The 26,069-nt window shown below is 41.8% G+C and overlaps 2 protein-coding genes and 1 long non-coding RNA gene across 8 annotated transcripts in view; 1 reads left to right on the plus strand and 2 right to left on the minus strand.

The window, feature by feature from the left end:
* slc5a6a (solute carrier family 5 member 6a) overlaps positions 1-22,031 on the plus strand; it is a 30,137-nt gene extending 8,106 nt beyond the window's left edge. For both annotated transcript variants that reach the window (XM_074616588.1, XM_074616586.1), the window contains exons 2-18: positions 4,274-4,376; positions 5,713-5,963; positions 6,083-6,304; positions 9,017-9,082; positions 10,943-10,994; positions 11,144-11,211; positions 11,984-12,138; positions 12,253-12,393; positions 12,840-12,969; positions 13,077-13,165; positions 13,808-13,920; positions 14,426-14,493; positions 14,666-14,752; positions 14,838-15,013; positions 15,110-15,213; positions 16,259-16,389; positions 16,486-22,031. In XM_074616588.1, coding sequence (XP_074472689.1) covers positions 5,838-5,963; positions 6,083-6,304; positions 9,017-9,082; positions 10,943-10,994; positions 11,144-11,211; positions 11,984-12,138; positions 12,253-12,393; positions 12,840-12,969; positions 13,077-13,165; positions 13,808-13,920; positions 14,426-14,493; positions 14,666-14,752; positions 14,838-15,013; positions 15,110-15,213; positions 16,259-16,389; positions 16,486-16,686 — 1,929 coding nt within the window. In that variant the 5' untranslated portion in view covers positions 4,274-4,376; positions 5,713-5,837 and the 3' untranslated portion in view covers positions 16,687-22,031. The remainder of the gene's footprint in view (positions 1-4,273; positions 4,377-5,712; positions 5,964-6,082; positions 6,305-9,016; positions 9,083-10,942; positions 10,995-11,143; positions 11,212-11,983; positions 12,139-12,252; positions 12,394-12,839; positions 12,970-13,076; positions 13,166-13,807; positions 13,921-14,425; positions 14,494-14,665; positions 14,753-14,837; positions 15,014-15,109; positions 15,214-16,258; positions 16,390-16,485) is intronic.
* LOC141756678 (uncharacterized) overlaps positions 1-26,069 on the minus strand; it is a 254,987-nt gene that overhangs the window by 12,533 nt on the left and 216,385 nt on the right. The gene's annotated exons all lie outside the window — the stretch shown is intronic.
* LOC141756667 (delta(14)-sterol reductase TM7SF2-like) overlaps positions 22,947-26,069 on the minus strand; it is a 184,247-nt gene continuing 181,124 nt past the window's right edge. For all 5 annotated transcript variants that reach the window (XM_074616591.1, XM_074616590.1, XM_074616593.1 and 2 more), the window contains exon 14: positions 22,947-24,908. In XM_074616591.1, coding sequence (XP_074472692.1) covers positions 24,748-24,908 — 161 coding nt within the window. In that variant the 3' untranslated portion in view covers positions 22,947-24,747. The remainder of the gene's footprint in view (positions 24,909-26,069) is intronic.

The raw sequence follows: 26,069 nt of genomic DNA on the forward strand, positions 1-26,069 counted from the left end.
GTTTGCTTTGAACTACCTTGATGGGATTTTTCTAAAGCGTTGGCCTCATTCAGCAGTCTGTCCTGTGCAGCTGCAGACCTGCTCTCTCACCATCAAACAGCAGGTCTTCTGCTTTCCACCATTTACACACAAGACGGGGGGGTGTAGGGGTGAAAGTACCGGTGCCGTCAGCTCAGCTCCCACTACCTCATGTAACGTACAATCATTGTCTCTGTGTTGCCAGGCAACCACAGCCTCCCTGACCTTCTTGTGTGAGTTGTGATGCTCGTGACACCACCACCACCACCTAATACGCACACACAGAGCCTAGCCAAAACACAAGCAGTACTGCACACACACACACACACACACACACACACACACACACACACACACATATTAGTAAAAGGGTTGAACCTTTACCTACCACAGATGAAGAAGCCTAAACATTGATTAGATACTAGGACTGAGGCGTTGTGATATTGTTGGATGTGAGTGATGGATGTGTTGCCTCGTGTGGTGGAAAGGCACCGTTCTAGGGAAATAGGCATCAGCCAACTGGTGCAGAAGCAAATTGCTTGCTGTGAGCCATATTTCTTTTGTATTGAACATTTCTAAGTACTGTCTTTTGCATCATCAAGCCATAAGAGTAGCCTGTGGGGTGACGTGTTGGAGGCTAAGTATCCTGTTCGTGGTAACATCAAGTGAGTCAGTGCTCTGAAGCCCTTATGATTTATAAATACTTTTTTTTTTTTTTTTAAATGTATGTACAGTTATGAGTGTCTACTTACACACAAGCACTGCTTTTGACCTTGTCATGTGTTATGGAAATATAGCCTGTACTTTAAAGGGACAGTGTGTAGGATTTAGTGGTATCTAGTGGTGTGGTTGCTGATTGCAACCACCTGAGTACCCGCTCACTCTTCCCTTTCCAAGGCGGCAGTAACATCAGCCAACGAGTGCAAAACCGTGGCATCGCTGTTCGCCTCGCTCAGAGGCCATCCTTACCATAATAACACTACTTTAGGAGCAAGTAGGGATGCTAATTTTGAAAAAAAATCGTCACCGGTAGCCGACCCTCATTAACCGATTTATTAACCGTTAACCGACAAGATTAGTGCCTCACATGCAGTGGTGTGCCATCTGCAGTGTATGAGCACAACAGACAACTGAGTGTCCAGTTCACCGTCAGGATAGTTAACCAAGCAACCACGATGCTGCGTGTAGTGACGCGGACATGCAGCCACATTCCCAGTAAAAGTCTCCACTGCACATTTAGTTTAGTTTAGCAGGTTGTCAGCTGTGTCTGCCCGGCGTCACGATACTCTGTCTGCCTGGATTAACGATAGCGATTGTCAGACAAACAGTGTGTTTTTGTGCTACGTTAGCATCTGTAGCTCTGCTGGTAGCAGGCGTAACTTTTGTGAGTGTCCGACTGACCGTGTGTGTGTGTTGTCGGTGGAGTTATAGCTGTGAACGTAGGTGTGGCAGACAGTGTCTATACGTTTATTTGTAGGTGGATAGATGCTACGAGGCTACAACTCGCTCCGCTCAAGCGATCTATAGACCGGAGCCAACTTCCTGTATCTTGCAACGCCGGTTCAGACTGTCTTAAGGTGGGCTCTTGAGGTGGACCAGCTTTGCTCCTCAAAGAGACAAGCTGCTCTTCTGCGTTTTTCTCAGCTTTTTTATTAATTATTAACATTTCTTTTAACTGTTTTAACCGATAGCGTTAATCGGTTAAAGTTCTTAACGACGGTTAACAGTTAATTATTAACATCCCTAGGAGCAACGGAAGTCAGACGGTGGCTGGCGGTACCACGGTTTGGCACTCTGTGGCTCACGTTACTGCAGTTTCACAAGCATATAGAGTACTATGGTGGCCTTCAAGTAATGAAAAAACTTGGAAGGCTTGGTCGTGTTTTGTTTGTCCGTTCTGGGCTACTGTAGAAACATACGAAGGGAGCTAACGAAAACACAACAATTCTTACTTAGAATTGACAGCATAGCCACTGATTTGACTGACAGAAACAGGACAATAAAGTCAAAAAAGTCAGCAGCTACTGGGTGTTCCTGTTCTATGTAAACCGATAATTTACGCCCCCCTCCTGTGGGCTTGGTAAATTTATACCATTACCATTAGAACTGTAAAGGTCACTTCAGTTGAGCTGAGTTGCTCTGAGGTCTGACTGTGAGAAAGGACAGTCCATGGTTAAGAGGGACATTATAGGACATTAAACATTATTCGTACTGTATCGTACCGTTTTAATGGCAAAGATTTAAAACTTTGAAGAAAAAAAAAAATCCAGTAGAGTCATTAAAGACCAGAGATGACAGTTACCTGTGTTGTCACCGTGAAGCCAGTGAGCTTCTTGTTTTAAACACTGGGAACATTTTAATAAACGGGTCCTGTGAAATTGTGCATTTTTCCACGTTGCTGCCCGTTGTAGAATGGCATCTTAACAGTAGGGGTTTGCAACAAAGGGCTGTTGGCTCCAATCCTGTAACTCTCTCAGCAGGAGCAAAGCTTTCTGTGAAACAGCAGAACAAGGTGCACACTATACATACACACATGCCTAACTAACAAGCACTGCAGTAAATGTTCACTTATTTAAATACTGTTAAAATATTTTTCTTAGCGTGCTACTATATGACTTGCAGTACATACAGTAGCATGTGCAAAAGATTGACGAAGTACTAGTAATGGATTGTTATAATGAATGAACTTGCCTCTGAAGTGACACATTCTACATACCAACTTTAACATTAGTTAAAGAGCTACATTCTGTCTGTTGAAACATCCACGTGACGACGGGTGCTTTTGAACTGAACCAGTTGCACTGGAAGTTGCTCCCGTTCCCAAACCAGTCATACTCGGGCAGATTAGCGATAATAAGCCATATTTAATGGGGTCAGGTGTCTCGGCCAGTGCTTGATCTAACCGGCACAGAGTATCACACAGACGGGCCTGTCGGTACAGAACACTACTGATTGTGTTTGATCAACATAATCTCACAAGAGACATGATACAAAACTTTTTGGTACCAGTGTTTCCCCTACCATTCCAGTCATATCACTTCTGTTTGTAGTAAAGTCATAAAAAATGCAGCCAAAATGACTTAAAATAGTACACTATTATGCTGAAGTCATGGGTTTAATAAAGGGATTGTTTGGGTGTTTTGAAGTGGGGTTGTATGAGATACTTATCCATAGTAGGTGTGTTACCTACAGTAGATGACGGTCAGCACGCCCCCAGTTTGGAGAAACAGAGAGGAATACCAGCACGGGAGCAAAGCAACGTACTGCTGTGGACAGGGACGGCAGCAAAACCTATTTTAGCCTCCTAAAAGAAAGGCTCACCTAAAAAACATCAATATCAGTTTAAGTGTATGTTATAATTAGAATATTTTCAGACGGCGAACTGAAAGTGAAACGTATCTATATACAGTTTTTGTCAACGGAGTCTGCTGGCTTTGGAGAAAGCAGAAATAAGTTTCAGTTCAGTTCCCCATCGGAAAATATTCTAAATATAGCGTTCACATAAACGAATATTGATTTTTAAAAATTAACTTTTTGCTGCCGTCTCAGTCCACACCACTGTAATGCTTTGCTCCCTGTGTTGGTGCTCCTGTCTGCTTCTCCAAACCAAAAGGAGTTCGTCTTAAAAAAGAGTTCCTCAATCTTACTATGTCGTATCTGACAAAATAAACCAAATGAGTCTGATGCTTAAGCATACAGTAAGCTGGAGATTCATGTTCATTTTCAAACATAAGCTGCCGTAGACGTAAGGTAAAAACATACCATAACAGTAATCCAATTCCTCATGTGTCCTAAACCAAATGTTTTGATACTGCGTAGGTGTTTCTTTGTTCCACTCCCTGCGTGCTCAACTCATGACCCTATCCTCTATGAGGGTAATTGAACTGGAGCTCAGTGGTTCCGCCTCTGTAGGAGACTGTAGCACAACAACACGCTGTGAAAGAGAAAGATGGTCTTATGTGTGTGTGGTGGAATATGAGTTATTATCAGATGAGCACAGCGAGGAGCTAAAAACTTGTGTGTCCCCTAAAGTGAAAACTGTAAAAGAACACCGTTACGTATCTCTTGCGAAAACACAACAACGGATTGAGTTTTTGTTTGGTTGAAATGATCCGTACCCAATGGAAACGAAGCCACTGTTTTTGGAAAACATTGTACAGGCGTCGAATCATTTGTAACAATATTGTGACAGGTCGTTTTTCTTCTGCATTTTTTTCTGTGTGTGTTTTGCTGAATTTCTCCTCTGCCTCCTCAGTGATCGGAGGTTGTGATGAAGATCCTGCCCTCCAGCGAACCTTCAGTGTGAGTGGCCAGTGTGTGTCGGCCAGACGGCGGCAGCTTGGACTCAGTAGAACACAGTAAGTCCTTCGCTGTTTTTCTTTGGAACCTGTGTAGTTTGTTGTTGGTATTTTTCTCTGACAAGTTGTTGCGTTTTTCAACTTTAACATTACAGTTATTAATAATGAGGTCCAGCTGTAATTCAGACAAAAACGCCATGCAGTCCTTACGTAGTTGAAGTAGATGGGGATGGTGTGCGTTTGTTGAGTATGCACATGGCTGGGTGTATATGTGTTTCCCATTTAAAATGTTATCTCTTTAATACAGCTTCTGTTTTCCTGCTGTTATTTAATTTCAGAAATCCAATGACTTTAAAAAAAAAAAAAGATAAAACAGTTTAAACCAATACAGTTAGGGCTGCAGTTGTCCATTATTCTAGTAATCAACAGGGCTCTGTGTTTTGGCAAGAATCTGGCGATACGATACGTATCACGATACAGGGGTTACGATTCAATATATTGCGATACTGTAAGTAAGGTGATATATTGCAATTTTTTAATAAAATTTTTAGGAAAACTGTCATAGTATAAAGAACATCACTATATGCATAAAATCTGAGTTAAAAAAAAGTTGACTTTGTTTATGCCAACATTCCAACATTCCAACATGATAGCACTAACTAAATGTTAAATAACGCTCCAAACTTAAGCTAAATTTTGGCGAGAAAAAAATAGGCATTTTCAAAGGGGTCCCTTGACCTCTGACCTCAAGATATGTGAATGAAAGCATGAAGCATCATCGCAGAAGCCTAACACCATCTCTCTGGTACCCCCCCTCCCTCACTTAAACACTGTTATCTCAGTCAGCATATTTCGCTGTTGTTTTCACTATTAGTACTGTTAGCATCGTTAGCTGCGAGCCGTACCGTAGTGTATTAAAGGGGACCAGCAAACTGGGGAAACTCTCGTGAGCGTGTTTGAAGGTTAGGCATTGACCTCGAATAGTTAAGGTAAATCGATTAACAGTCCTAATTTTTAGAACTCAAATTACCAAAGAAATAGTTTCAGCCCTAATTGCAATAATGTTTTAAACTTGATTGTGTGTGTTTTTTTGTACAGAAGATTAGTGGAACTTTTTTATTTGTGGCTATGAGGTCATTGTTATCCTCAGTTTTTTTTAATCAGGAGGGGGGGTGGGGATTTATGACAAATACTGCAGCCAAATAATTAATGGGAAACACTGGTTAGTCATGGAAAATGAGAACCATGTGAGTTTTCCTTTTGTATCGAGCAGTAAAAAAGTCGTAGCAAGACGTGTTTGAGTTAATTTGCTGACATCGCAGCGTCGATGCAGAAACGATGTATCATGCGGCCCGATAGAGGGAAGTTAACTCCTCACTGGTTCTTCTTCCTCCAGCTGTCAGTGAGCCTCCCTATGGGTGAAGTTCTGTCTTTGATGTTGTGATCAGCCCCAGAGGCCGTGCTCCCAACAGCCTTCACTCTCCAGACCCCTCCCCCTCCACCCCCACATCCACCGTCATCATGGGGGAGGTAGTCCTAATGCACTTCACCACCGTGGACTACGTCATCTTCGCATTGCTGTTGGTGGCGTCCACCGGCATCGGCCTCTTCTACGCCTTCTCCGGCGGACGCCAGCGCACAACACAGGTAGGCTTTTGTTCCATCTCTCTCCTGACGATACTTCTTTCATTTGACACTGTTTTAAGACTACAGGGTCAGTTGTTTTTTTAGAAATGTCTTGACACCAACCTTTTTGTTTGTCCTAGGAGTTCCTGATGGCCGATCGCTCCATGAGCTGCCTGCCCGTGTCTCTGTCCCTGCTGGCCACTTTCCAGTCGGCCGTGGCCATCCTGGGCGCTCCGTCCGAGGTGTACACCTTCGGGACACAGTACTGGTTCCTGGGCTGCTCCTACTTCTTGGGCCTGCTCATCCCAGCTCACATTTTCATACCAGTCTTCTACAGACTGCGGCTGTCCAGCGCCTACGAGGTATACACGCAAAGTAGAGAATTAACACACGACGTGCACACGCGGTTTGACATGACTTTATCTGTCTCTCCTCTGTCTGCAGCTTTTGTGTTTTCACTACTTGTCTTTCTCAAATCTCGGCGCTTAAAATTCTTATCTGTCCTCTTATCTGCTTGTCCTTGACATGTTAACGTTCAACAGGAACAAATGTTCTTGTCTCAAGACTGAACATCTTTTAAATGGTCTTTATTGACAGCCATGCTGTTTATCTCATGAAGCTCAAGTACACAGACAAGTCGTTTGCAAGAGAACAATACTGCACTAATGTCCTGTGAACAAAGAATGAGTTGTAACTTAAAAGATCGGGGGGCCGGTTGCACAAAACACCTCAAGTTTTCTCCTTAAGGCTTAATTTCTCCTTAGCTGAGACAGGGTCGACGATGTTATCCAATATTCACTATTTGTTATGTTGGTTGAAATGGTCTTCACACCCCGACAGCGATCCATTACTGATGAGCTCTGAAAAAGGACCGGAAGAGAGCCGTGATCTGTAGCTGCTGTAATCCTGTAAAAACGTCTACCAATCATTGCCTCGCGGTACGCTTGGAAAGAACCAATCAGATGCCTCCCTGCCTCCCTGCTCGTACTCTACCCTTGGCGTGCACCAGCCTGAACTCAAAGCGCGTCGCCGCCACAAGTTTACTGGAGAATGGAAGAGAAGGCGAGGGGTCGGGGTGGGTTTAGACGTAGCTCCTGAGGCGATGCTACTTTAAAATTATGCTAGCTTTCCAACATCGTTGACCCTATCTTTAAAGTGGCGGTAGATTTTTGACATCATTGGGCAAAAATTTGTTCGTATTGGCTGGATACGTGAGGCTGATGCTGCGTTCACGTACAGTATATATCATGAAGGGGAAAGGAAAGTCATTTTCTCTGAATGAAAAAAACGACAGCGCACGGGGAAAGTACCTGTGGGGGAAGACGCCCTCGTCAAGCGGATTGATAGTGCCTGAAACATGCAGCCACCTCACGCAGACCGCTGCCCGTCTCCCTCCACGCCACTACCGAGGGAGAGAGAGCGAGGAGTCCAGTGTGACGTTCGTCTGCATGCACGCCTGCATGGATGCGTGCTCGCATGTCTGGAGAGTGAACCGGAGTAATGTTTAACATTTCTTTACTAATAAAAGTGCTAAAAAACACATACGAACAAATAACGTTTGTCGTCCTTAAATACAAGGTGCAAATCCTTAGTATCCATACAATCGATTTTATATCGATATACGTCTCCCGTGAAGGACAACTTGCCGAGTACCTATCGATGTAGTTGAATCGTAGGAATACAAATTGATACATTGATGTAGTAGATGAATCGTTACACCACTACTGAACAGGGTGGTCTAGTATAACAGCACCATAAATTACATTTATATGACCACAATAGCACAAACTCATATTTTCCCTTTTTATTTTAGGGTTATAAAGTCCTCAAATATGACGACAGAATTTCAAAGCTTCCTTCGAAAACTTCAATCATAGCTTCGCATGTAAAAAAAAAATGACATTGGATACAGCCCAACTGCTGGCCAATCCAGTTAATCAGGAAAGAACCAGACTGACTGCAGAACCAGGCGAGTATTTCTGAAAGAGGAGGTTGTGGCAGGAAGGGGCTGGGAGAACGCGACAGGGTGGAAGTGAGTCACAGAGAGCCACAGCAACAGCAGAGACAGCATATGTCAATACGTAATTTAAGTGTGTACATTAATAAAATAACCGAGTATTTAGTATTTCTGTAGCCGACTAGCGAGGGTAGCAACGTTTTGTCGACTAATTACAGACATCCCTAGTTGCTAAGGTATTTTAACTTCAAGGTATTCCTTAAAGTGACAGTAGGCAGTACATTGGGCAAACATTCCATAATAACCTTTCAGCATATTGTAATTCAAGTGTTCTGAGAGACTTCTGCTCCTCCTCATGGTTCTGTTTACCGGCTTTAGAAAATCTAGCCCGTGACGGGAGACTTTGACCAATCACAGGTCATTTCATTGAGAGAGCGTTCCTATTGGCTGTGCTCTGGTCATTTGACCAGAACTTGGCGTTCCTTCACCAGATTTCACAATGGCGGCGGCGTCACAAACTTTCTCATTTTACAGCTAAACCGTGCACTACAAGATGATTCTGAAAACATTTGAGGAGAGAAACGGGCATTAACGTAACAGAATATTGATTCATATTTGATCAGCGCTGCCTAGTTTGTGTTCGTGAGTGATTGACAGATGGCTCTCATTGACGGCAGATGGACAGCAGACCTCAGATCAGCTCTTACTGCTTGTTTTCCTCCGGTCTGTGAAATCTTACAGATGCCGTTAGGAGCACCGGAGGACACAGAGGCACATGATTTTTTTCACGATATAGCGACCGTTTCATAAAAATAACTTTTTTTTAATCATATTTGCTCCAATCTCGCTTACTGCTGCTTTAAGTATAAGACCAAGATGAGTAAACATAAGTACATGAGTAAACATTTTAAGGAAACCTTAAGGAGAAGACTTGAGGTGTTTTGTGCAACCGGCCACCGGCTTTTGGTAATGTGGTGTCTAAACTGTCGGCTCTGATCCCGAGATTAAACATCCACAACACTGACCATACATCACAGAATGACTCTGAGACAATATTCTAATCAGCCTTTTGTTCATTCTTTTGTGTTTCTTTTGACATTCTCTCTCCCCTTGACAGTATCTGGAGCTGCGCTTCAACAAGACGGTTCGCATATGTGGGACGGTGACCTTCATCTTTCAGATGGTATCTTTTGTTTGCGTCATACTTTCTTTCTTACGTTAGTTTCTGGGCCAATACTTTGCTGGAATCAGGGATCTAAACGGTAAAGACATTAATCATTTGACACATGAAAATGATGTTAAGTCATTTTTATTGCAAGTTTGTTAGTTAGTTGGCAACTATAGTCAGCCGGTGAGATAGTAAAACATTAAGGGAGAAAGGCAGTAACAGTTTTATGCTAGCCAATAAAAGAAGTGTGTTGTTTATCCTCCTATCTAAGAAGGCCAGTTATATTACAGCCTGACTTTGGCCCTGAAATTGTCACATTGACCCTTGTAAAAATGTCTCTTATGGTTTGTGTTTCTATTTTCTCCGATAAAAGCATTAACACCCTGATTGAGGGTGGGTTGCTCAAAGGCTACTCTGCCTCGTCATCAGCAAATGATGACACCTAGTAAAACAAAGTTTAACCCTCTGAACCCCAAGCAGTAACAAGACGTTTTTTTTTTTGCTCCTGTCACACTTTATTCACCTTGGCCTCATTTTCACTGCAATATAAATGACTGCGTAAGTCCTGCACCTCTATGGAAAATCATGGCTAGAAGTAGGGAGAACTTGAAAATGTCTTTTGTGTTATATAACGCCGTTATGATGCCGTAAATCATGAAAAAAAGAAACATGCGGGTTTAATTTCTTTGATAATTTATTTCACAAAAAAAAGGAAAACAGTGTAATCTATGAACATAACATTTTTCGTATAGCTCCAAGTGCTATACGTATTGAACTATTTACATTTTTACGATCTATCCTCTCCTCTCTGCTCAAACAGGCTGCAGCTTAGTCAGAGTTTCACTGAATGTTTGTCATGTGATTTGTGGTCTCAGCCGAGTCATTCGTTGCTTCCCGGTTGCGCTGTGGAATTTGCGCAGAATCTAATGTTGTTGTTTTTTAGAGGATCTGGTTAGCGCAAACGGTTTATTTTTTGCTAAATTTTAAATGAGACGTAGAATAAAAGTGATATTGATGAAATATCGCTTAGATTTGGTTTGGGGTTTTTTCTGACGGAAGCATTCATTGCACGTGATTCGTTCAAGGGCCGTCGGAAGTTTGTAAATCCGGCGACACGTTCTGTTACAGTTTCTGGCTGTGGTAATTTTGTATATAATAAGTGGACGTAGTCACCACGACGTCATCCACTGGTTTGTGCGCTGCCGTTTTGAAGCCTCAAGTTCAGCATTTTGGCCGTCGCCATCTTGTTTTTTTTGCAACCAGAAGTGACACAAGAGGGTGGAGCTAAGTGCAACCGAACGCTGGATAAGACATTTTTAGGCGACCAAAAATGTTACAATTAACTTTCATGAAGTGAAAACAAACTGTTTAAAATTCTCCCAGATCAGACAACGCCGTGGTAGCAACCTGTCAATCATAAGGTAGCCCCGCCCTAAAGCATCCCCTGCTTTATGGTCTATTTGACTCTAAATGGGACCATAATTTACTAAATGAACATCATGCTGTATTGAAGAAGACTTGAAACTAGCGATTGAGACCATAAACTCATGTTTACAATGTTTACTGAGGTAATAAATCAAGTGAGAAGTAGGCTCACTTTCTCATAGACTTCTATACAATCAGACTTCTTTTAGCAACCAGAGGAGTCGCCCCCTGCTGGCTGTTAGAAAGAATGCAGGTTTAAGGCACTTCAGCATTGGCTTCACTTTTCAGACCCCGAAGTTGCCCACAGATTTTTGAAAACATGCCTTTCAAACCTGCTGGCGAGTTTGGGGTTTAGAGGGTTAATTGTGTTAATTGTCGTCCAATCAAACCTGTTATTTTTAAGTTTTCTTGTTCTGAAATGTGTGTGTTTTTGTTTCTCTTCCTGTGCAGGTCATTTATATGGGGGTGGTCCTGTATGCTCCAGCGTTGGCACTCAATGCAGGTAAAGAGTAGCATATATTTAGTTTTGTCATATTTCACCACAGGATCATTACACCAAGTTTTACACAAACTGTCACTGATGGTGTCACCTGGATGATTGAGTAACACGTGTGCAGTGTTTGGTAATGCTCTCACTGTGTTCACTTGCAGTGACAGGTTTTGACCTATGGGGGGCAGTGCTGGCCATGGGGTTGGTGTGCACTGTCTATACTGCTCTGGTGAGTCCCCAAATGAATAATGTTTACTCATTTTTACTAATGCTATAATATGTTATTTTAACAGTTTATTGTTGCACACGTATAACACTTTATAACAATATTATCTGTATTTGTTAATGATTCAGAAATGATTTGTAAACCTTAAATAAATTGTTTGTAAAACATCTATAAACATTAAATAGATAGATATTTGTGACACTTTGTTAATGGTTAATAATTGGTTTGTAAAATAACTATTGAACAAGTTTAATTAACTATCAATTTACCGTTTATAAATGATGGTTATTATAAAGTGTTACGTGTTAATTTCATCAATGACTACTGTGACAAAATATTTGTTGACTACAACATTTAGTTTTTCTACAACAGAAGCTGATCAATAGCTAAACGCAGATCGACCTTTCCATACAAGAACTAATACATTTGTGAGACTAAACAATAATGTAAAAGATGAAGAAACTTTATAGTACTCAGGAAGTTTCTTTAGACAACAGCTGGTGATTACTGTCCAGAAGACCCCCCCCCCCCCCCCCCCCCCAAAAAAAAACAGTTGTTCATTTCCATGTTTATAAATCCACAGGGAGCCACTGGAGAGGGGCTAAAGAGCCGCATGTGGCTCCGGAGCCGCAGGTTGCTGACCCCTGTTCTAGGAACATGGATGTTACTCATTCCATTTGTTGTCAGCATGTCAACATGTCGCCTTTACAGATGTTTTTTTAATGTTGATTAATCTGGAATTAAAAATTTAAATCTACTGCTCCTGTATTCTCAGGGGGGTCTGAAGGCGGTGATCTGGACCGACGTGTTCCAGACGGTGGTGATGTTCGCGGGCCAGCTGGCGGTCATCGTGGTGGGGGCCAGTCAGGCAGGGGGCATGGCGGAGGTGTGGAGGAAAGCGGTTAACGGCAGCCGCATCGCTGGACTAGAGTGAGTAGTCGGCATATTTGAAGTCCGGTAGAGTGAAGTATTCGTTATTACCTTTACATGTTGCAGTGCATAAAGGTCACATCACGTTGTATTCCCCTCTCTTGCCCCGTGTAGTCTGAACCCCGACCCTCTGGAGCGCCACACCTTCTGGACACTGGGCGTGGGAGGAGTCTTCCTGATGCTGGCTCTGTACGGGGTTAACCAGGCCCAGGTCCAGAGGTACCTCAGCTCTCGTACGGAGAAAGAGGCCGTCATGTGAGTACCGTTGCCGTCTCACAACATAACCCTCGCTGTTTTAAGAGAACATGATGCAAAGACTGTGTGCTGTGTAGAGTATTAACCCTTATTAAGTGAAAAACACTGACTCCTGGCTACCGAGAGACATCCAAGCTGTAATAGCAGCCTGTAGTTCCATCTTTCATCCAACTACTTCACTGTCACGTCAAAATGACGGCGCCGGTGGCAGGAAAAACAACCGATTTTGCAGCTGCGCCCCAAAGACACAGAACATAGGCAACAACTGCTGATGTTTTTCACACTATATCTCTTACTCAGATAGAGATAAGGTCGGAAATCAACACATCTTCTCTTTAATTATTCAACAGTATTTATATTGTTACTTTCCTTTTAAACATTAATTTTCATGTGTAACTTTTTTATGATGTCACTCTTGTTGACAGTGTTTTGGTTTGTCCTTCCAGGTCCTGCTACGTAGTGTTCCCGTGCCAGCAGATCGTCCTGTGTTTGGGTTGTCTGATGGGTCTGGTCATGTTTGCTCGCTATGGAGAGGACAGCCCTCTGGACAAGGGCTACGTCAAAACCAACGACCAGGTTCATATTAATTTGCCTTCACAGTTCTAAAGATTGTAGTGAGTATACAGTGTCTTTGTTATTCTTGACTCTGGAGGCTCATCCTGATGTTGAGTTGCTTTGTGCAGATGGTGCTGTACTTTGTGATGGACGTGTTCAAGGACCTGCCCGGGCTCGCGGGACTGTTTGTGGCCTGTCTCTTCAGTGGAGCTCTCAGGTAAATGACCCACGACAGAACGGAATAAAAGAATCAGCCACTGTTGAATTGGAGTTGTCAAATTTGTCAAACCGCTTTTATATTAAAGGGATAGTTCAGGTGTTTTTAAGTGGGGTTGTATGAGGTACTTATCCATAGTAGGTGTATTACCTGCAGTAGATGACGGTCGGTGTGCCCCCAGCATCGAGAAACAGACAGGAGCACCAACACCGGAGCAAAGCAATACAGTGCTGTGGACGAGGACGGCAGCAAGACCTATTTTAGCCACCGAAAAGACAGGCTCACCTAAAAAAATGTCTATCCTTTTAAGTGTACGCTATATTTTGAATATTTTCCGACGGCGAACTAAACTGAATTGAAACGTATCTGTACTGTTGTCGTCATCTGAGCCTGCTGGCTTTGTTGAGAGCATAGATAAGTTTCACTTTCAGTTCAGTTGCTGTGTTTCATGAGTGCATTTTCACCTCCCATCAGCTGGACATGAGATGACGGCATTTATCACTTTTTTTTTTTTTTAGAAGGTTCCTGATAACTACACTATTCATGCCCTGTCCTGAAGGCCTGTTGCTGTACAGACAAGCCGTATAATGTGTTAACACAATCCCAGTTGTTCATTCAATCCCATTGTTTGTCTCCCTCCAGCACCATCTCATCAGCCTTTAACTCCCTAGCAACAGTAACCATGGAGGACCTGATTAAACCTCAATTTCCAAACATGACTGAAGCTAAAGCGACGCTGCTCTCCAAGGGACTCGGTAAGACCCGTGCTTTAATGACCTTATTGTACATTCGGGGGAGGGGGGGGTTGTCATGCACTACCAGATACTGTATTTTTTACAAACTTGATATCGTTGGATATAAATCTGTAGTGTACATTTTAATTGTTACCAGCCCTCTGAACCCCCGAGCAGATCCAGGGCGTCGTGTTGCTCCGGAGAATTTAATGTTTTTACAGGATTTTGTTTCATGCAAACTGATTATTTTTGGCAACATTTTATATGACACCTGTAGAGTGAAAGTGATTTTGACAAGAAAAAAACAAGCCTTTCCAGCCCACCGGCAGGTTGTGGGTTTGTGAGGGATCAGTGATAGTCTGTTTAAGCCACGCATTCTGTTATCATAAATAAGTAGCAATACTCAAACGCTGCTTAATGCTGCTTAGTTTAGTTAATACTTGAACCTGCTCAGTGCAGTATATATAACCTGCTGCTAGCAGGTGTAACCACTAAATGATGTCTTTGTCTTCTACTTGACCCACAGCTTTGGTCTATGGTCTGGTGTGTCTGGCTATGGCCTACCTCGCCTCTGTAATGGGATCTGTGCTGCAGGTAACTTACTGTTGACATGAAGAAAAGTTATTCATTATGTTTGTAAGGAAATGAAGAGTAAAAGATGTATCCATGTGTCTTTACATTACTTTCATTTAGAAGAATCAAACCATTTTTTGTTGTTGTTGTTATTATTCTACACTGCCATGCTGTCTGTCGTCTGTTCTTTCAGGCAGCCTTCAGCATCTTTGGGATGGTGGGTGGTCCTCTGCTGGGCGTCTTCTGTCTGGGACTCTTCTTCCCCTGGGCAAACTCCACCGTGAGTCCTTCATTTAGCGACTTTTAGTTTGTACGAGTTTGGTTTGAAGTTGAGGTTTTGAACATCTGAACCTGTACCTCCTCAGGGCGCGGTGGTCGGGCTAGTATCGGGCCTCGCCATGGCCTTCTGGATCGGCATCGGCAACTTCGTGATGCGCATGTCCGGTCCGGTCCCGCTCAACGCCACTGCTCTGCCCCCGTTCGACAACATGACCACCGCCGTCATGACTACGCTGCTCAGCGCCACCACAGCCAAGCCGAGGTAACGCTAGAACCAACCTTCTAGATGTGTGTTTGTGATGATCATCAGACGTGTCTAACGGCGCCTTATCTTTCGTCTTCTCCTCCTTTCCTTCAGGCCAAGGGGCGTGGAGGCACTCTACTCGCTGTCCTACATGTGGTACAGCGCTCACAACTCCACCGTGGTGGTGGTGGTGGGACTGATAGTCAGCCTGCTAACAGGTACACACACTTTAAGCCCCTTTCCCACCGGATAAAAACCCACTAACATCTGGCTTTTGTCTTCAGTGGGAAAGGTTACAATCGGCATGCATTCCCGGTACAAATGACTCTGCAGTAGTCGCGGCTATTTATCAGCTCCAGCTCCGATCGGCAGTGATGGAAACATGACACCCGGTTATCATGCTATGTGATGTCTTGAAGCGAATATATAATAAATAAAATCAACAGGGATTTGGACAATTATTATAATTTATCCCTGTTGCAAAACACACAATCATTATGCTCTCCTCGAAGCCACCAGACTCCAGTCAGAAAACAACAATTTGAACTCGCCGATCATCGAAACCCGCTTCATTCAGACTCGACAGAAACAAAATAGAACTCATCTAAAACGTCTTTGTCAGTCTTTCCACTGTTCCAACTATAAATTGTAAATTCTAAGGCTGTCAATCGATTCAAATATTTAATCACGATTTATCGCAGATCAATCACACATTTTTTTTATCTGTTCAAAATGTACCTTAAAGGGAGATTTGTTAAGTATTTAATACTCTTATCAACATGGGAGTGGGTAAATATGCTGCTTTATACAAATGTGTGAATATATTTATTGCTGGAAATCAATTAACAACACAAAACAATGACACATATTGTTCAGAAACCCTCACAGGTACTGCATTTAGCATAAGAAATATGCTCAAATCATGACATGGCAAACTGCAGCCCAACAGGCAACAACAGCTGTCAGTGTGCTGACTTGACTATGACTTGACTCCAAACTGCATGTGATTATCATAAAGTGGGCATGTCTGTAAACGGGAGACTCGTGGGTACCCATAGAACCCATTTACATTCACATATCTTGAGGTCAGAGGTCAAGGGACCCCTTTGAAAGCGGCCATGACAGTTTTTCCTCACAAAAACTTAGCTCAAGTTTGGAGCGTTATTTAACCTCCTTCGCTACAAGTTAATATGACCTGGTTGGTACCGATGTTTGAATACGTCATCAGTGCTGCCCTGTTCATGTATCTGTCAACATGTTTAGGACCCATGAAGGAGAAGGATCTGACCCCCGGCACGGTGTTTCCGGTCCTGGGCACGCTGCTCTTCTTCCTGCCTGAGCGCTACAGGGAGAAGCTCTGCTGCGTCACTCCCCTGTCCCCTCCGGTCCAGAAGGTAATCTCCTATATAACACTCTTTGTGTGTTTTTCCTTGTTTGTTTTACCGTAAACCCCGAGCATTTCAATAGTCTTTTACCCCTTTGCCAACCAGCCCAAAGAAATCAACGCACAGCCTTACCAGATGGCCAAGAGAGACGGCAACGGAGCGGCTTACTGCAAAGAGGACACCGTCACAGAGGACAAGGAAGCGGAGAGTGACCAGGCACAAACGGAGGACGAAGACTTGGAGGCGAGGATCGCTCTGCCTGCATGTCAACTGGCGGCTCACACGGTTCAGGAGACGGCCTTGTGATCCTTTCTCCTCCTACTTATTACGCTCACACACCCCCAGATACTGCACCTTGGGGGGGGAAGTGCAGCAACAGATGGATCATAGATGTGAAGTCGACCACTAAGTAGAATGTCCTGAAGGTCTACAGCACCAAGGCTGATGGACTTCAGCATCTAACGTGGGGAAAGGGTGTTTCATTCTTAACCTGCTCCCACCTTTTTTTCTCAAGAAAAATAACTGAAAAATCTACTTTTGCCAGGCTGGATCTGTGCACCGGAAAGCCCAACACGGCAGCCGTCAAAGAAGAAAACGAGTCCGTCGATCTCCGTTAGCGACGCGCAGGTTCGCCTCTGTCCAGATGTGTGCAGCTTGGAAGGTAATAGGAGTGGGTAGCTCTCATGCACAATGAGCTGTTCACTCTCTCCGTTTGACAAAAGAATCAGGTAGTTCTTAAATAGATATACAAGCTGTAAATGATGTAAACAAGATGTGTTATTTTTGTAGAGAAGATGGAGCCATAAAAATCCCAGAATATGTTTTAAGAGAATCTAATATAAAAAAAAAAAAAAAGAAGAGAGAGACTTGAACGGAAGGCATGACCGTACTGTGATCGTGTAGTGTCTTTTAACATGGCCTTGGTTCAATGCTGATAGTCGCCTTCTAGCTGCTACTATAGATGTCTAAATACAGAGTCCACGGAGGCAGAGCTGTGTGTGTTCAGATGAGGGCAGTTACATTGGATGGAGCAAAGTAAATCCTGTTCCTACCACAGACCGTATATGGAGATGGACGACATGACAGCTCTCCAAGAGTGGAGCCAAAACATCTGGATCGCAGTATACTGTATATGGAATATCAATTTTACACAAATGGCAGGTGGTAAATATGAGCCTCTGTGTCCTCTTCTCTCCTCTTAGAGCTTCTGGAAAAGATACTGACATGATTTTTAGTTAAGATGATCATGTCAAATGTCTTTGAATGCATTTGCATTTTTTCCTAGTAGCTCTAAATGCGATACTTCCATGCTGTTATGTTGTTGTTATGGGTTACTGCTTGGCCAGTGTAGAGAGAGAGAGAATGATTACAGCAACCAGTAACACTTCCACTACACATCATGTGTCATGTGAGTACTGTAGTACTGTACTGTGTAGTTTTCTGTTGTTTCCACAGTCGTGGTGAACTAAGCAGTGCTAACTGACAGGATGTGTTGGCCACACAATGAAGCTCTAAAGTGCCTCACTGACTGTCCTCTAATGAGCTGGTATTAACCTGGGATGTGTTGGCGCCGTCTGGTTTGGTGGCTATCAACCTGGAACTCCCCTCTGATGTGACCGCCCTGAATAACACACAGCTCTGCTCTGAACCACCTCCAGAAGCCGTCTCGGGCCTTTGACACGGACCTCCTTTAGTTCCATTAGGCAGTAACTTAATATATTTGAAGGTAAATATGATTCAGTCATCTCTGGTAATTTTGTATTTTAACCACCTTTTTGTAAGTGCCCGTCTTATTCTTAATTTTTTTTTACATTCAGGTTGTCATCGGTGCCAGTATGTGATTGATTTGCTTTAGTCCATGTGTAGTTTGAATATTGTCATCATGTTTTTTTGGAATCACAGAATTCTTGACCGTCACATTTTTTAGCTTTTTGAAGTCATCCATTGTCATGGTGTAAGAAGAGAGGTGTTGCGTGTCCAGTGTTTATGAGTCAGTACTGTGTGTGGACTGCATGGCCGTGTGACTTCCTGTGTTTGATCAACATCGTTAAAGGTAAAAATCTCCGGTTCGTTCTCTTTGACGGCGATAAGCAGTAATTGCAGGTGTGTTTTTTTTTTTTTAGATCTCTCGTTCATTTGTATTTGAAGTTTCATCGTCTGTAGTCGTCGCTCCTTTTTTTTGTTTTGTTTGTTCGACCGTAGTAACCGTTTACTCGCAACACTAACAGAGACCGGAAAAAAACAGTTAACGCCGCTTCGCGAGTGAGTTGAAGAGCGAGTCTGTTGCGTTAGCTCCGCCCCCCCCCCTCCCCTGGCGGACCAACCGCGCGCCAATGGTGATTTTTTTCCCAGGAATGTCGCCACAGACTCCCAGTTCAATCACCTTCGTGTTACCTCATTCACCGATAGACGGTGACCTAACAGTTATTTAAATGAAAATCTTGGAGATTATTGTCTGTCACGTTTCCAAAGAGTTTTCTACAGTTTATGGAGAGTCCTTATGAAGTACATTAATACAGATGTTTACCTACGTCTAATCTAAACAGTCGTTCTACGTCTTAAGTAATGTCGTTCCATCAGCAGGTGTGAAAAAGGTGTGAAAAGACTCCCGTGTCTCTTGCCTTATATTTTCCTGTTTAACCCTTGTGCATCCCTTTTTAAAAAAAAAAGTGTCTCTTTTGTCCTTAGAAGACAAAAATATCTGCGTCAAAAAAACTGCTATAAATTTAGATATTATTATTTTCCACTTTCACTTCAGACCTGATCATAACTACCACATTTTCATTCATTTTCTGAATTTTAGTCCCTATTTGTTTACATAATGCCACAGTTGTTATGGGAAAAAAACACCAAAAATAATTATACTAATTGCTAGGGGGAATTTTTATTTTTTTTTTAGTCTGGGATATGTCAATGATTAGCAACAACATTTTTATTTTTTGTGCAGTGTCAGAATTTAAAAAAACAACTCCTCCCATTTGTTACCTTTAGAGGACAAAAACATTCCCTTCCTAAAACTAATATAAAAATACTGTTTATTCATATTATTTTTACACTTTCACAGAATTACTTTTTTTTTTTTTTTAAATCAACATTCTGGGATGTGTCTATCCTAAGCAACAATATTGTATTTGGTGCGTTGCGTCAAACACGACACTGCAGCCACGCCCCCTAGTGGAAACCAGGAAAATAGCATGTATTTGCCATATAGGGGCAAACATGAGAAAACGGCTCAACCTGGTGGAAGCGAGAAGTGAGCGCAAGTGTTCCGTCATCTAATCCACACTATCTCTGGTACTACAGAGGTTTAATACGTTCAGAGCGCATATAGACTGTTTCAACGGAATTGCGTTGCTAGGCAACAGCTTGGGTCCATGTTTACTTCCTGTCGGCTGATGTCATTCAGATACACCGCAACGGGGAACACATATTTTTATAAGGTCCTCGCACTGCGACAGGAAGCAAACTGAGACACATTTGGAAAATGTACAAGTCAATCACACATTCTTTACAACATGGCAGTGGGCAAATATGCTGCTTTATGCAAATGTATGTTTATTATTGGAAATCAATCAACAACACAAAACAATGACAAATATTGTCCAGAAACCCTCACAGGTACTGCATTTAGCATAAAACAATATGCTCAAATCATAACATGTCAAACTGCAGCCTAACATGGTACCCATAGAACCCATTTTCATTCACATATCTGGAGGTCAGAGGTCAAGGGACCCCTTTGAAAATAGTCATGCCAGTTTTTTCTCACCAAAATTTAGCGGTTGGTACCGACGGATTCCTCAGGCTTTCTAGTCTCATGATGCCAGTATCTTCACTCGAGCTCTAAAACTGAGCCCGCTACAACCAAAAATTGCATTAATGCGTTAAAGAAATTAGTGGCGTTAAAACAAATTTGCGTTATCGCGTTAACTTTGACAGCCCTAGTTTACAGCTGTGAAATGCTCTATACAGCGGGATGTTTGTGTGATTTTAAACAGCCGTCTATGCAGATTACGCTTCAACTAAACGTGACATAAATAGACCCGAAGCATTAAAAAAATTGCGGGCGGTCTTCGTGAGTTGTGATCGATACATTTGATCAAATGGAAGCGTAACTTTTTTCGTGAGACGTGCGAGTGACGGACGATTCTAAAAAACGCTCTATATGGATTGGCTCTAAGTGTCGGTAAAAAAAAAAAAAAAAACTTGCCAAAATGTGTGCCATATGCATCAACACAGTGATCAAACAATTAAAAAGCCCAACATGTCCCTAGTGATGCATAAGGGTTAAATGAGTAGAGATGTATTTGAAGTAGATGGCAGACAATCAAAGGTAACCCAGTTTAAAAAGAAGCAGCTCAGCGTGTCTCATTTATTTAGAAAGGATCGTGGACTCTCCAGACCACGAGATCTCCCCGTTCGGTGGAACGTTGACCCCTTTTTTAAACCAACGTGTTTGTACCATCATACTCCGAAATACCTCGATTTTATCCAAAGCATATAGAATATGAATTTCTTTCATATATATTTTTTTGTTTTTTTGTTTTTTACCAACAGAAGATATATTTGAGATCATTTGTATATTTTTGTAAATTCACACAAAGCCACATTTCACGTAGCTGAAATGTGGAATTCTATATGCAAGAACCATGAAATGTTTTGTGAACGGGCTGGCAGAACCGGGGAACGTAGCGGTCCGCTCTGAAGATGCCATCGCATCCTTTTGCCTTAGACAGCGTTTCACACGGGGGAATGTGGGTTTTTTTTAGCGCTCCATCCCATACGCCGGCCTCCACAATCCCAACGTTACAAAACATTTCAATGGTTCCTAGAGTTTTTCAACTACTTTTGAAATGACAATGTGTACTTAATTTATGATTGCATAGTATTTAATCCTTCTCCTTCATACTTGAAATTACTTGAAGTGTGTGCCTGTAATGTTAACGATACACCGATACAACCACTTTATAATGCGAGGGAACATATAATTCAAGTGCTGACACATTATTGCTGTTAAAGATGTCCTATATAAACCCAGACTGGGGGGAGCACTGTGATCCTAATGAACACTAACTAACTAACACACCTCAGAAAGCACAATGTCGGTGCTCAGTAGTCCTGCTATTGACACCATCTGACTGAAGCCATCAGGTGGTGTGAAGCAGCTCGGATTCTTGATTTTAATGGCCTTTTTTAACAGCGAGATCAGTTTGGACCGCGGAGAATACAGTTTGTGAAAACAAAGCATGGCACTTAGTAATTTCCAGCAACGATAAATATTGTTTTGAACAATATTTATTAGCTATATTTGTTTCTCCCATCCACAAGAATTCCTCCTGTTAGCATTCCAAAAAACAAACAACGACCCATAAGCACTGAAGTCGAGACGACTCCTCTGCTTTGGCTGTGCCTTCATTTTGTGATAGTTTTTCTTTTCTGTATCCTGATATATAGTCGCCATGAATATGAGCTCAGTCCCAAACATCTGTCCAGGAGTGGACCAAACCCAGATTAATAAAAGAAAGAGATCTAATCACCTGTACTTCTGGCGTAAGACTGAAAGAAGAATCCTGTGTTGTCATGATATGATAGCCTCCCTGTTGATGGAGGGAAACAGAAAAGTGGTGCATGCACCTTTAATTCAGTGAAAAGCTAAAGTGACTGCATTTTAATCTGTTGACATGTCTCACTGTTGTTTGGATGTACGACTATTAGATTTCTAAATTTGATGTAATTGGATTGAGATGATATTAAAAAAAAAAATTATGACAAATTTAACAACGGTTTTGTGTATTGACGTTATTGTAAAAAAAGTGTTATCGCTTCAGTGCACATCACCTCTTAGTTGCTATGGTAATGTATGTCATTGTTGCTTTTTAGAAACAGAAAAATGTGATCAGAAGTTTCTGATGTGGTTCTCACCAGCCAGCATGCTCAATTTCTAGAATCCTATCCTAAGTAATGGTATACTATGATATTTGTATGGCATACTATTGACATTTTAATGACATTTTATGAAATACTTTAATGACTTTTTTTCAACATACTTTACTATGACTTTTTTATTTTTTTCAACATACTATACTATTTTTTTTTTTAAATTTCAACATCCTATACTATGACTTTTTTATTTTTTGGACATACCATAATATGACTTTTTTCCACGTACTATACTATGACTTTTTTTTTTCCGACATACTGTATACTATAACTTTAAAAAAAAAAAAAAAGACACTATATGACTTTTTTTCAACATACTATAAAATGACTTTATTATGACTTTTTTCGACACCTTAATTGAAAAGAAAGATGAGGCGAGCAGACTCAATTTGTATTTAGAAACTGCTTCTTAACAAAGAACAAATTACTTTTAGACAGAGTTCTGCTGGTCATAACCCACATTACATTTGCTTTTCCATATTGGACCTTTACATAGACACTTTAAAAGCATAGTGAATGTGTTATTAACTTATCTAATAATACAATTCCTCCACACTGAGAGAAAACGGACAGTGTCTTGTAGCACTGTTTACCACAGATCCTGTCAACAAGCCTACAAATGAACAAAGTCTTTAAAGTCTCTTTATTTTATTCTGCATGCATGAACAAGCTTTTTCCAGCCACCATCACAGGTGTGATTCATCCTTACTGACAGCCTGCTGGACCTGTTTACTTCTCATTCATTGTTGTCATATATATAAGTACATCCAACTTATTGCTTTCTCAGACTGCCAAACCAAGGAGACAAGTTTACCCTCATAATGTCAAGGAAAAAATATATATATCACCATTATTTGTCCTGGGGCATACAGGAGGGTGGCGTCTCTAGTATCAAACATGTTTTCTGAGTGTTACAGATCTTTTTTTTTTATACATTTTGAAGTATTGTCCAGAAACATGGCAGATCTAGGTGTAAACATAACTACAGTGGTCAAAATTACATAGTTAACTTAAAAAATCCATATTAAATATCTAATGAGAAAGATTACTATTATCGCTACTGTCACCTCTTTTAGTGAAAATAACAGGATTAAAAAAAAAAAAAAAAAAAATATTTACATGGTATTCAGTCAGCACAGCATAAAACATGCTACCTAGTCTAGTTGCTACTTATGAACTCATCTACAGCTGCACAGGTGCAAGAAACACTTTTTTGGGCTCACAAATGCAGTTTGTAAATGCTAACACAGTCAACAGCTCTCCATGTTGTCACAGTATACACTTCATTAAAACGGTCATTGTCATATGACCTGCAAGTTAAAGCTTAAATAGGTTCAAACCAAATTCATGTGGCAGTGGTGGGAAATTAACAACCAGTTCATAATAGAGAATATGCTCCAGAATCTAGCAGAACAAAGTCCAGATGGTTTCATCAGCACCATAAAAATGCAGGAAATAAAGTAGTTAGGAAGGGTCGGGGTCGGGGTTAGATATGACATGTGTGATGTGGAACGGTGCCACGTGTTCACAACAGATACTAACGCTATTGCTGGAATGAAAAACAGTTTCCTTTCTTCAGCAGTGACATCACGCTCATAATTACACACACTGCCTCCCAGAGGGCACAATGAGCACTGCAGAGTGAGTGAACCTGAGGTAGAAAAGCCAAATCAAAAACACTTTGGGACTGATAATATCAGAAAATAAAATATGCCTCAACACATTAGTGCATTTTTCTTGAAACCTCCAAAATTATTTTACACTCTCAATTCAAAACTAGATATCTATATCAAAAGATACAACAAAATGATTAAAGACAAAACTTTTCTAATTCAACTTTGTGACAAAGTTCTGGGTCCTGAGAAAGAACACGAGTCCTCGTTCCACTGTGCAGGTTATTTCAAAAGAAAAAGCATTTTCATCCTTCACAATATACACAAGCAGTAGAATTATAGTAGGAAGGCGTACTTACAACATTATTCATAATAGCCAAGCTGATATTGTAACATTTTGAATACGGAAGCAAAGAGTAAAACTTACCACAATGTTGCAAATGGTGAGATATTCTTGAAGTATAAAAACAAATGTGTATATACAAAAATATACATCCCAACAAGACATTCCTAGCAGAGGCGTTGGTAGTTTTCTCCCCAGATTTTGCAAACTTTTAAAGTCTATATTTGAGTATTTTCTATTAAAAAAGGAAAATCAATAGTTCACAATACCAATGAGTGCCATTTGTCTTCCTGTACTGTAGCTCCTTCAGTCCACAATCAAGATTTGAACAATTCTTGGTTTAAGAAAAGATTATTAAAAGTCAAAATCAGTCAATCGATCCATTCATATGAGTTTTTTTTGGTGAGGCTTCACAGCCGTAATATTGGGTTGAAAAAGGCCTCAGCTCGGGAGCGTCCGGCGCCAGGTTCCTCAGTAGACACGAGGAATGATCCGGTAGCGAACAGTCCGGCAGTACTCGTCCCACGCCGAGCCGTACTTCCTCCTGCACTCGCTCATGTCGCGGGAGTCTCGGTGCACGAGCAGGATGATGAAGTAGATCATGTAGTACCATGGCAGCAGGTGGCTGAAGCCTGATGGTGTGGATGGTAGAAGGGCGGGGAGGACAGGACATTTTAATCTGACTGTTCATTTATCAGTTGGTAAAAAAATATGGAATCTGTTCTAATATGTTTATAGCATTGTTATCCTGTTTCAAAGGTTCATGTCCTCTGCTAGTTTTGTCACCTTTTTTTTTTTTTTTTTACCAGTGGACACGCCTAACTAAGCAAAAAGGTTTCTTTCCAGTGGCTTCCTGGTTATGACAGATTATTGTCTGAATCTTACCGCCATCTGTCATCTACGACAGCTGATGCTTACGTTAGCCTTCCCTGTCAGCTGATTAACAGCCGTCTGAACACGACAGCTGCGGCTCACACAAGTTGCTGAGAAATTAAGCCAACGCAGAAGTCCCAAAAAGTGCAGTCGGACACTTGAGGCTGGCTCCAAAAAGGGAGTCAATCCCCATAGACCTCCATGTTAAAACTATGGATGTATAAAGAGAACTGGATACAGCGTTGGAGGCGGAGCTCCGTTCATTCCTCTGAGAGTTGCTCATTGGCGCATGAAGCCAAAATGGCTCGACTGTCGAGTGATAAAATACCCGGATCATCCGGCGATCTTACACATCCATTGGGCCCATAGAGCAGGCACAGTAGCGTTTCCTTTAACTCCGCCTCCAAGCCCTCAGTCTAGCCTCGGTCTGGGTCTCATTCACGTGAACGGAGGAAGAGAAATAACTCAGCTATTAGTGCATTTTACAAATTTTAGGAGTTTCTGATTTAAATAAGGGATATTCAAGTGTTCATACTGGGGAGTTGATTTCCCTCAAAAAAAAAAAAAAAATGATCTGCTGAGTTACAGACATCTCTTTCCCAAAGTAGGTCCATGGGAAAAAGTCTTTTTGGGCCCAATGGCGTCACGTGACGGACACAGAAGTTGTAGTACCGTCGTTTGGCCACGGCGAAAATTTGCATCAAAGCCCGGCGCTCTTCCTGAGGGGGCTTGATTAAAATGTCCAACTTTACAGCCAAAATAAACATGTTTACAGCCCGGTACAAAAAACGGTTTTAGTCTGTGCAGCTAATTTCTCTGTTCATGACAACTGTACGGGGGGGGGGGGGGATATTTATATAACTCACCCGTTTAAATTATATTAAGGCTTAAAAATATGCATAAATGAGGGCGTGGCCACT

The sequence above is a fragment of the Sebastes fasciatus genome, chromosome 18 (genome assembly GCF_043250625.1).
Source record: "Sebastes fasciatus isolate fSebFas1 chromosome 18, fSebFas1.pri, whole genome shotgun sequence".
Lineage (NCBI taxonomy): Eukaryota > Metazoa > Chordata > Actinopteri > Perciformes > Sebastidae > Sebastes > Sebastes fasciatus.